Genomic DNA, 12,568 nt, shown 5'->3' with positions numbered 1-12,568 from the left:
TGAAAAAATTCGGACTTTAAAGATAATACGTTTTGTAAGGTAATTCAACATAGGGCCCAAAAATAAAATAAATTTGAACCGGCGCGGTCAAAAACGGACCTGAAGGGTCGGTCCGTATTTATCCCAAATAAAAACCCGTCCGTTTGGGGTGAATAAAAAGCACCAACGTGCGCGTGTTTTGTTCGTCACGCAAGGCCCGACTAAAATGAAGAAATTAAAAATAAAAATAATTCGCGACAATTTTTCCACCATCGAGTTCGTTTTAATTCTTGAAAAACGGAAGCGAAAGACGAAATTATATTAAATAAGCTCGATCCCTGCCGATATAAGGGCGCAAGCCTAACCCTCGTTATTAAGTGAAATAGTTTGTTCGTTATTGTCATTATTATTTTCACCGAATCATATCAATCTCGGAAAAGTTCTCGACTCGCCAATTTATCTGAAACTGCCATAGAAAAGATTCGCGTAGCTTCCATGCGGAACTTTTGTAAACTTATTTTTCTAAAAAAGTATATATATTTATCATTAAACCTGCAGTTAAAGCCAACGCGCTGCTATAAAAGCGCGAAAACTTTAACGTCGACAAAATCATAAATCGGAATAATAATAAGGAAACACAACAGAAACTTACCTTCCCCGACAAAATTTGTTTAAGGTAGTTTAACACGTTGAAACTTTCAACAGCTGCTCGAATTTCGTCGTCGCCTCTTAAAGTTGCATATTTCAAATCGTTACCAAACACTCGCATCCCGAATGATACCTGCGAAATGCATTGAAATGTATCTACAATTGTACAGTGTGACTTAAAAGAACTATTATAAAATACGCATCCTTTCAATCGAACTACAAGTAGTACTTTTTTTGTTATAGTTGTAAATTCATTTTCATATTTATTTCAAATAACCAATAAACATTGACTTGATACGATTGTAGTTAATAGCAACACTGGAAACAGGTACTTTAAATCTAATTTTTACGGAGAATCAATGAAAAAATTGGTCATTTGGCACTAGAAGTTAAATGGCTTCCGAGATATCGCAATTGTCTACACGGTATGTACAGGGTTATTCATTATATTTATCGACATTTCATTTATCGGTTTTTGAGATATCACCTATGTCTGTAATTGTATTAACAATGCTCTACTTTTGACAACTAATCAAAACTAAAGACCTGCAGCGTAAGTTAAATAACTTCACATTTTTCAAGTTGGTTATACTGAGGAAGAAAAACGCCAAATAATAAAATTATACTACTCAAACGGACATAATGTTGCAAGGGTTAGAAGAAAATATCGCCAAACATATCCGGGTAGAAGAGTTCCTTCAATAAATACAATTAAAAATGTAATTAAGTAATTTGAGGACCGAAATAGCGTCACACAATAGAAGGAAATTTTGATGAAGACATCAATATATTATACTTTACTTTCAAGGTAAATTATTATACTATTACGACAGTTGACATCATGACTTAAAAAAATTATCCGGAAAGTCCTACAGTAAAATTCAACGAACGCTAAAATATCATACCTTTCAACCGTAAAAGAAATGTATAGAAGATCCCAAGAAGAAAAAAAAAGAAGAAAATCCGACGACGGACGTCATTTAATTGAACAATGTGGTAGTCGGACCAATTATATACGAAGAATCTTTGAATGGAAACGATATTTAAATTTCCTTGCAACAGAAATAGAACAGTTGTCAGAAAATGTGCCAGTTAGGAATTATTTAAATTTAATTTGGCATCAAGTTGGCACACCTCCATATGTATGTACCGGTTACCGATTATCTAAATAATAAATATAGACCTTTAATCGGTAGGCAAGGAACTATCGAATGGTCTGCCAACAGCCCCTGCCTAAATCCTTGTGACATTTTTTGTGGAGATACTTAAAAAATAAAATTTATTATAATAGGCCTGAAAGTTTACAAGTGATAAGAGGAAGACTTAATATCGTTTTACAAGATCGAAGCAAAGAAAACCCTGATTCTATCACCCCGTGTAATAATAGGAAATTAAAAATAAATAATGTCCGATCTATAAAAAATAATGAAGGTTATGTAGAAAATGTTTAGCATTAATTATTGATATTTTTATTGTTTGAATAATATAACTTTATTATTTTGCGTTTTTCCTCCTCAGTATAACAAAAACTGAAATGACTTAAGTTATTTAACTTACACTGCAAATCTTTAATTTTGATTAGTTTCCAAAAGTAGAATATTGTTGAAACAATTGCAAACATAGATAATATGGCTGCCATCACGGCAGACGTGACCATTTTTAAACAATATAGCTATTGTTCAGAAATCGAATGATAATTATTTATAAACTGAAATATCTCAAAAACGGCTAAATGAAATGTCAATAAACTATATGATTTTTAAATCAGGAAAAAAAAACGATTTAAGCAAATTATATATGATGTTGCTGCCATTTTGACAGTTTGTCACCGTCGTTTGTTTTTTCTGACATTTGTATAAGATAGCAGAGCAAAAGTCTTCAAACTTTTGTAGGTGGGTGTCAAAATAACCCAGTGCAGGGTGGTCGTAATTGAAGTGTTTTAGCAGGAGAAACCAATTTCTGAACTAGATGAAAAAAAATCTACTTACATATCAACGGCTCGATTTTCGGTCTTTTTGAAGACTGCCAATAACTCTTTTATTTACAAAAGTATTGGATTTGGATAAAAACTTAATTGGGACATTTTTTAAAGACAAATGCAGTGGCGTACTCAGATTTTTTTCTATAGTTCTCCGTTTTCTCACAAATGAAACTTTTCTTATTTTATATGGCAATCATAGTTGTCTATGGCCTTAAAAAATGCCAGTGTAGAGCCCATGACATTTATTTAGGTGTCTGAAGAAATCAGACGTGTAAATCGACAACAATAGAGGTCCTAAAATGCTGCCCCGACGAACTCCCCTTAAAATTGGTAGAAAGTCGAAAACCACTGATCCCAAGGTAACCCTGTGCCGGCGACCTCCCAAGTAACTTTTCATGAAAGTATTGTACCACCAAAAATATAGTGCATTTGTTGCTTTGGCGTTTGAAGTATTTTACAGTACCTTAACCGCAGACCTTCGCAAGAAAGTGGTAAAACCCATCCCAACCGGTGTTTATTCTGCATATGTAGGTTTTGCCTGAGATGGGCAGCAACGAATATTTGTAGAAACTTCAAATGTTTATTTGAAACGTAAATGGACCGTTTTAGATTTCATTAAGCATTGATGCTGCGGGGTATTTTTCAATAAGTAGAAGCGTTTGTTTTAACATCAGGTGATAATCTAAATCTCAATATATTCGCATATATTAAGGAGATATTTTAATGCGATCCTTCCATTAAGTACGTATTTATCGATTCTTCGATTTGTAAACAACAACAGTCTTTTTTAAGACTACAAATTATATTCGCGCTAGATAAAGGAACGTCATAAGAATACAGATAATTATTTATTAGAATCTTACAATTAAACATTTTTTGAAGTTTTCTGTTTTATAACACTGTGGTGACCGTGGAATGAAGCAGATGTTCCCCTGTTAAAAGAAGACGCGGAAAACAAAGAAGACCAAGTGTAGATGGTAGTCGAACCTAATGACAATTTGGAAGACGAGCTACTTCGGCAAATAAAAAAGACGGATCCATTTGTCTTCGGATGCTAAACAAATTATTTTGAATATTGACAATTTTTTAAGTGTCATGGAACGTAATAAATTGTCAAAAAAGACTGAAAACATACTTATATCCAGCTTGTTAGTGTGGGTAGATAAATTCCTAGGACGGCCCTGGAATGGAGATGCGATTTTGGTGTAATAAACAGTAGGCAAAGTTAATGACGGGGTCGGTTGTAAAAGCACTATAATTCTGGTCGAAGTATAATAGTGTCGCTTAAACCGAAGAACTTTAACTTCAAAATAAGAACATTATGATTTTAAGTCTTGCAAGATACTCCAACAAAATCAAACAACTATTTCTTGACACCTCCTGAGTCATAAAAAGGTCATCAGTGGCATTAAGCAGTGCTAGGGCCAGACTGTGCCTGGGTCTAAACCCAAATTGGGAGGCAGGCTAAATATTCGAATTAGCAACATGATTTTTAAGTTGATCATATCTAATCCCCTCCAATATTACATATAGGGTGAAAATGAGAGATTTCAGATGGTGAAGTTGTCTTAGGGGTAGGTAAGGTAAGTATGGTCTGTTCATAGATATAAGAAAGTGACCAATCGCTTTTGAATGGGATTATTAAAGGTTGGTCATTAACATACAATGCAACTAGATTATTACCTAGAGTTTCCGAATTTAAATTCAGGTAAAATTGTGGTCCGTTATAGAAAATTTTATACCGACTTGTGTTTAATATTCTTTGGTTTGGTATACTACTTAGTTTAAGTTTATTAGTAATCATTCTTATTTCGTGTGTAATGCAGCGTGTGTTGAATCGTGTGCGAATTATGCAAAATATGTGCGAGTCTAGTGTATCTCAGGAGATGCTCCCGCCCAAATGTAGAAAACACTATTCTATTGAGACCAAGGAAGTTATAAACAATGTTTATTTGACTCTCATTGAACGAACTTCAACTGTATGGAAAATTGTGAATAATCCCATTTCAGCAAGGAAAAAAGAAGCGATGCTGACAATTTCTCGAGTGTAGATGAAAGGGATCAAGATATAAATACGGCGTAAAATTTACCAGTTATACGAGGAACAACACTTGCCTATATTAGATATCTTAATTTATAGGCTTGAAAAAGATGCAACCGGTGTTAATTGTGGCAGAACTACCTTATGGAAGTGTGTTCAACACATGGGTTTTAGATTTAAAAAAATTGACAAAAGGCAAGTTTTAATGGAATCTTTTAGAATTCGGAAATGGCTACTGAAATATCTAGACAAAATTAGGATTTACCGAGAACAAGAAAGGCCAATTATTTACTTGGATGAAACCTGGTTCGAACTTATGATACCCCGGAAAAGGGCTGGGTTAACTCAACTGATAAGTGTAAAATAAACGCGCCATCAAAAAGAGGTAAAGAATAACTATTTTGCATGCTGGTTGGACTTTCTCCGTCTGCGAAAAATATTAAAAATTCTTCTCTGGATTTATTTGAAAGTTGGTTTAAAAACAAACTAGTTCCAAACATTCCTCCTAATAGCGTAATTGTATTGGACAATGTAAGTTATCACAGTAGACATTTGCCTAAAACCCCTTCGTCATGTGACACAAAAGCAACAATCCACAACTACCTATATAATAACGACATTTATTTTCACAAATATTATACCAAAAAGCAATTAATTGAGGTTCTACAAAGCTTGAACCTACAACAGGAATACATCTGTGATAATTATGCAAAAAAACTAGGGCATACAGTTATAAGGCTTTCACCTTACCACTGTATATTTAATCCCATTGAACATGTTTGGCACTAACTAAAATCTGCCATTCGTCGTAACAATGTTTTTCCCTGTGTTGACTCCAATGTCCTCAAACTTATAGAAAACAAAGTTGGGCAAATTCTCTTAAACATATAGAAAAAACAGAACAATCGTATATCAATATTGCAAATAATACAGACCAAATAATAATTAGAATAATAATTAGAATAATGATATGTGAATAATTTAAGTAATTTAATTATGTAATAAAAATAATTTGTAATTTCATTTTAGAATTAAACATAAATACATAAATAAATAAATATTGTTTAGTATCTTTCCTAACAAAACCCCAAATAATTAAATTCTAAGCAAAGTACGGGCCTGTTCGGCCATATTTCATTCTTATAGCTTGGCCGGGTCTTTCCTTAATTCGTAAGAGTTAGTCACTTTCTTATATCTATGAACAGACATTGCATTGGTTAATAATAAACGTCGCCAATCGTTAAAGACGGAGAGTAAAGCAGGCCGAGGGTTTAATTTCTGCCTTAAAACAATAAATAACATTTTCAGTGAACAACGATTCCCACGCTTTGGGTAGAGACACATCCGTCGATCAAACAAACACCGACCATAGAGCAATTCATTTTTCTATAATTTATGGAATGTAATAAAACGGCGATATCGTATAGTTTGTGCAGGAGACGGCCATAAATAATCCGATTCGCAGTCTGAAATATTATAAATGTCGGACGACGCGTTTCGATACGGACGTAAAAAATAGAAGGCGGAAAAGAAAAAATGAAACACTTTAAATGTTAAACATGCTCCATTAAATAGTTCGCCAGGGCCTTCTCCCGGAATCGAGAGAGAAAGGGCGAAATAAATGAATATTTTCCCTACCTTTGGTTCCTCTTTCGTTTTGCCGGTAACATCGGGAAGGGCGTGTACTTTACTCTCAATTAGTTCATTCTCTTTAGCGCCTCTCGTCCATCTCATTTTGAGATTCTCCATTTTTTCCTTAATAACGCTGGATCTCCCGTTCGGCCCAAACAGCGATTCCAAATAACGTTCGAATCCCTCCACCCTTCCGTAAACCTTTTAAATCATAAAAAATATGATAAAAAAAAAGATCCAGTGATTATTTTATAATATATTACCTCCAGTAGGTTGACAGATTCCCCGAATAAATCAACTGTTAGGTTTAACATGGCAGACCTCGGTATGTAGGAAGAGGGCGAAAATATAACATTATTTTCGTAGTTGCCACCTGTGAAGAAAAAATATGAATTATGCCATCCGATGTAGAAAGAAACGTATCGTGCATATTTTATAAGCCCCGCGATCCATGAGATTCTATACGAATTTTTCATTAGATGTAAAATAAACGCGAGTCCCATATCCCATCCCATCATTTTGAGAAAGTATTCTCGTAATTGAAGAACCGCAAATGTCAAATTATGGCTCAGATGATAAAGGAACCCGCGTATTTTTCTTTCATTTCGCTAATTAGAATGTTGTTATTCTTGGCGTATTTTAAAAAATTGCATTCAGGCGGAACTCGTTTACAAAGCGCATGTTCATCTGGGCGTTATTGCATCGCGACTAAGTGATCATTTTGCTCCAAGAAATACACCTATCAAATTGATGTGCATGCCAATTATCGTTGTAGCGGAAATATTGAATCTCCTCGTCTCGATTTATACATCTGAAGTTGCAGTTGACGTTTAAATTACCTAGTAGTTGACAGTCGAGAGTTATTTTATTATTTTGCATTTTAATAGATCTTAGCTTAAAGTTATTTCTGTAGAAAACAAAATATTTGATGCAACCCTAAAATTAAAAGGATTCGCAGAACATCTTTTTGGCATTTCATCGGTTATGCATAAACGGAACTCACTTTACTATCCATTAAATCAGGCTACTTCCATATTTATTCTTCCTGGACGAATATAGAATCATTTATGTCTACCTCTCAAGCCACCAAACGATTTTCATACCTTACATTCCGCTACAGCGTTTCGTTTTTGCAAAGAATATGCCGAACACATAACAGTTGGTTTTCTTTAAGTGATAATTGACACTTATGGCATTGTCACAATCATTCAGCAAAAAATGACATTGACAACTAGCATAAAAATAAACGTTTTATTTCAAAGCACTCTGACTCCATATTTAAATTTTTAACGCTCCCACGAAGCAATTGTTAAAAACATTTTTTTTAATTGTTTCTTGGGAAATCCATTAAAAATTTAAAAGGGCCTTACACTGCCCAAAATTGGACAAGAAAAATATGGTGCAATTAAAACTATTATAAGCTAATTGTCGTAATAAACTAACCAAAACTAATTATGATTGGTGAAATTGTTTTGTCTATATTTGTTACTTCTGTGTAAAGCAACAATATTACCTCTTAAGGAACTGTTTTCACAACTTCCATTGCGACTTACTTTGAACTTATTATTAGTTATTATAAGACGTTACACAGCCACGATATAACAGGAGTCCCCTATTTAATGGCATTACTGTCCTGCTGAGAAGTTTTAATAATAATAAGTTGTTTTTGAATCAAAACTGCACGGTAATTATAAAATAATTTCTTGTCCATTTTGATTGCTGGGAAAACTTATTTTCATATATTTCAAAAAGTTTTAAAACTAAAATTAAAATTTAACAGGTTGCAAAAAAGGTATCGTATGGAAAATTTCAAGCAAAAATAAAAGGACTACATCTATATCCATGTCTACACCGACACTCAATCGACAAGCAAGCAAAATAGCATCATAACAAGGTTAGTTCTGGATTGTCGTAAAGAATTAAAAGAGATAGAAAATCGGAATAAAGTGTAGTTGTTAGTTAGTCGCAGAACCGTTTTGTGAATTACCTAAACTCATTGCAAAATCAACCATCAAAAATCCGATGAAAATAGAGGTATTCCCGGAGGTCTACAAAATAAGATATTTTATGTATTTGGTTTCATACAAATATTAGAATAACATGGTTTGAAAATGTTGGTAAAAGAGATAATAAATGGTGAATAGTTTCAGTGTATTGGATTATTTTTTGTAAACTATTAATGACTGAAATGAGAAAAAATGGCTTATAATACTCCCAAATACGAAATTTTTCTCTTTTTTTGTTTGATTTCTTATCATTAACATGGAATTCAACGGAATGATGAAACGTTGCTGAGAATGGCGATTTTAAAAGTCAGATTCTCGCGATAATGCAAATAAAGAAACCCTCCTTTCGTTCTGTTTCGCGTTTTCTTAACACAAAATTAAAGTTGCATACAGAAATGAGTGTGACAAATATAAAATTGAAGAAATAGCTGCCAAATACGGGATCGATGTTTACCACGGTATCACTCTGAGCTTAACACTATCGATTTCAATAGAGAACTTTTTTTTTTAATGGAATGCCCTATATATTATTGCCTTAAAACGTAAATCTTTCTTTCCTGATTTAAAAAATATTTAGCGGTTTTTGATATATTTCAGTTTAAAAATAATTATCATTCGATTTCTGAACAATAGCCATATTGTTTAAAAATGGTCAAGTCTACCATGATGGCAGCCATATTATCTATGTTTGCAATTGTTTCAACAATATTCTACTTTTGGAAACTAATCAAAATTAAAGATCTGCAGTGTAAGTTAAAAAACTTAAGATAATTCAAATGGGTTATACTGAGATGGAAAAACGCCAAACAATAAAAATATCAATATTTAATGCTAGACATTTTCCACATAACCTTAATTATTTTTCATAGATTGGACAATATTTACTTTTAATTTCCTATTCATGCACGGTTTTCTCTGCTCAGATCTTGCAAAACGATATTAAGTCTTCTCTTGTCACTTGTAAACTTTCAGGCCAATTATAATAAATTTTATTTTTTTAGTATCTCCACAAAAAATGTCACAAGGATTTAGGCAGGGGCTGTTGGCAGACCAAAAATAATTATCATTCGATTTCTGGACAAAAACCGTCAAGTCTGCCTTGATAGCAACCGTATTATCTCTGTTTCCAATTGTCTTAACAATGTTCTATTTTTGACAACTAATCAAAACTAAAGACCTTCAGCGTAAGTTAAATAATTTAAGATATTTCAAATGTGTTATACTGAAGAAGAAAAAAGCCAAATAATAAAATTGTATTATTCAAACGGGAATAACGTTGCAAGGGTTAAAAAAGGGCTAAAGGGTTAACAAATACAATTAAAAATGTAATTAAACAATTTGAGGACCGAAATAGTGACACACGGAGCAATAGGTAGAAATATTGATGAAGACCTCACTTTCAAGGTAATTATACTATTAAGGCACTTGACATCATGGCTTCGAAAAAATTATTCGGAAACTCCTATTGTAAAATCCAACGAACGCTAAAATATCATAAGTTTCACCTGTACAAAAATTAACCCATGAATAGAAAAGGCAGAGGCTCGAATTTTGCACTGAAAGGTATAGAAGATCTCAAGAAGATAGAAATAATAATGTAATGTGTAATAATGTAATGTAATAATGTATGGTGTGGTATGTTGAACAATATGGTGGTCGGACCAATTATATACGAAGGATCCTTGAATGGCCAACGATATTTTCGTTTACTTGCGACAGAAACAGAACAGTTGTTAGTAAATGTGCCAGTTAGGAATTATTTAAATTTAATTTGGCGTCAAGATGGCACATCTTTATATATACATAATGGCCAACAGGTTACCGATTATTTAAATAATAAGTATAGACTTTTTTGTGGGGAACTTAAAAAATAAAGTTTATTATAATAGGCTTGAGAGTTTACAATAAGAGATAAGATAAGAGAAAGACTTAATATCGCTTTTCAAGATCTAAGCAGAGAAAACCCTGACTCTATCACCTCGTGTATTAATAGGAAATTAAGTGGAAATATTGTCCGATCTACAAAAAATAATAAAGGTTATGTAGAAAATGTCTAGCATTAATTATTGATATTTTTATTGTTTGAATAATATAACTTTATTATTTGGCGTTTTTCCTCCTCAGTATTTGAAATATCTTAAGTTATTGAACTTACACTGCAGACCTTTAATTTTGATTAGTTTCCAAAAGTAGAATATTGTTAAAACAATTGCAAACATAGATAATATGGCTCCCATCACGGCAGACGTGACCATTTTTAAATATGGCTATTGTCCAGAAATCGAATGATAATTATTTTTAAACTGAAATATCTCAAAAACGGCTAAACGAAATGTTTTTTAAATTTTGAAAAAAAGATATAAGATTTAAGCAAATTTTAAGCTAATTTTGACAGCTTGCGACCGTCGTTTGTTTTTTCTGACGTTTGCATAAGATAAAAGAGCAAAAATCTTGAAACATTTGTATTTACACTTTTTTTTCTATTTTTCAAAATTAACCCTGTAGGTGGGTGTCAAAATATAATGAATAAGACTGCTCATAACTTTTTTATTTAATAAAACATTGGATTTGGATAAACACATTATTGGGTTCTTTTTTAAAGACAAATTCAGTGGCCTACTCAGATTTTTTTCTATAGTTCTCCGTTTTCTCATAAATGAAACTTTTCTTATTTTATATGGCAATCATAGTTGTCTATACCGATTATTTAAATAATAAGTATAGACTTTTTGTGGGGAATTTAAAAAATAAAATTTAATATAATAGGCCTGAAAGTTTACAAGTGATAAGAGTAAGACTTAATACCGTTTTACAAGATCTAAACAGAGAAAACCCTGATTTTATCACCTCGTGTATTAATAGGAAATTGACAGGAAATATTGTCCGTAGTATAGAAAATGCTGGAGGTAATGTGCAAAATGTTTAGCATTAATTATTGATACTTTAATTGTTTGAACAATATAATTATACTATTTGGCGTTTTCCTTCCCCAGTATAATCCCTTTGAAATATGTTCAGTGATTTAACTTATGCTGCAGATCTTTGATTTTGAAGAACAATTGCAAACATGGATAATATGGTTGCTATCAAGGCAGACCATTTTTAAACAGTATGGCTATTGTACAGAAATCGAATTATAATTATTTTTAGACAGAACAACTACATGTTTTTGAAATCAGAAAAAAAAATCTACGATTTAAACTAAAAATTTATAGGGCGGCGAAACTGTGTTCCATAAAACTCCACACCGTATGCTCTACAGAGAATTTTTGCGGTCTAATGTACGTAGTTTACCGAAATTGTATTCTTCAAAATACATCGATCCTTCTCTGTTGTGGGAAAATTTTCTTATATCCGAACTGAACTTGTGGACCAAATCCTCCTCAGACAGCAAACTTTGAATTTCAACCTTGACCGGATTCGCAGTTTTTACGATGTTTTGTAAATGGGACCATACGAAAGAACCAACTAGAATAGAATATATAGTGGTGTCGGTTTCACGTCAACCTTACTTTAATTTACCTTGATTCACTTCCTCGTGCCTCAAATTACGAGCGATAGTCCTAACGAGTAGATAATTTGGACATCTCATCATCTGCAAGTAGGCCGCTATCCGAATTTCGCTATTTTCCTGCTGATCTCGATATATGCGATCGAAGTAACTTCTGGTCCTTTCGCAAGGCGAGCGCCGAAAAGTTTCCACTGCAGCCAACCGTACAGCTATATCTAGATCTCGATCTTCAACGAGCTCAAAAAGTTCGCTCTCGAAATCCTCAGATATCAGACCAATGCTAGACAATGCTTTAAGTGTCACTATGATCTACGGCGGAAATATTTTATTTTGCAACTTTTGTGAATCTGATTAGAGAGACGAAAAGAAAAGCGGCAATAATAAATAAAATGGCGAAATACGTGCGTGGCCGTTACGGAAGTCGTATTCATAAAACTTTTTAATAGAGAATGTACATATACGGTGTGTCCAAGATAAGGATGCCTATCATAAGGATATTGGAAACCATGAGATACGGTTAAGGTTAAATTATAAAAAAGTTGCATAATTTAAAGGTTTATTTTTTTATATAATCCACGAAAACAGTACATACCTGTATTAAATAGCATTTTCTATTTTGGTATACAAAATTGAAGTGCTTTTTCATCTGAGGAGAAGTTATCCGTTGAAGGGGGAAGCAGTAGCGCAGACTAACACTGATGACGGGCAATGATACAAGTGAACTGAGGTGGCTTTTAAGAACTAATAATTCAGATTTTCACGAAATTACA

General features: G+C 32.9%; 1 protein-coding gene across 2 annotated transcripts in view; it reads right to left on the bottom strand.

Annotated features, from left to right (window-relative positions):
- Positions 1-12,568, bottom strand: part of LOC132708634 (apolipophorins) — a 219,457-nt gene that overhangs the window by 182,183 nt on the left and 24,706 nt on the right. For both annotated transcript variants that reach the window (XM_060681081.1, XM_060681082.1), the window contains exons 6-10: positions 11,810-12,107; positions 11,582-11,755; positions 6,545-6,654; positions 6,288-6,482; positions 632-760 (exon numbers count right to left, since the gene is read on the bottom strand). In XM_060681081.1, the coding sequence (XP_060537064.1) occupies positions 632-760; positions 6,288-6,482; positions 6,545-6,654; positions 11,582-11,755; positions 11,810-12,107 (906 nt within the window). The remainder of the gene's footprint in view (positions 1-631; positions 761-6,287; positions 6,483-6,544; positions 6,655-11,581; positions 11,756-11,809; positions 12,108-12,568) is intronic.

Source organism: Cylas formicarius, unplaced genomic scaffold (assembly GCF_029955315.1).
Source record: "Cylas formicarius isolate icCylForm1 unplaced genomic scaffold, icCylForm1.1 PGA_scaffold_12__32_contigs__length_19106922, whole genome shotgun sequence".
Taxonomy (NCBI): domain Eukaryota; kingdom Metazoa; phylum Arthropoda; class Insecta; order Coleoptera; family Brentidae; genus Cylas; species Cylas formicarius.
Note: the sequence above shows the minus strand (reverse complement) of the source record. Positions and strands in the feature narration are given on the sequence as shown.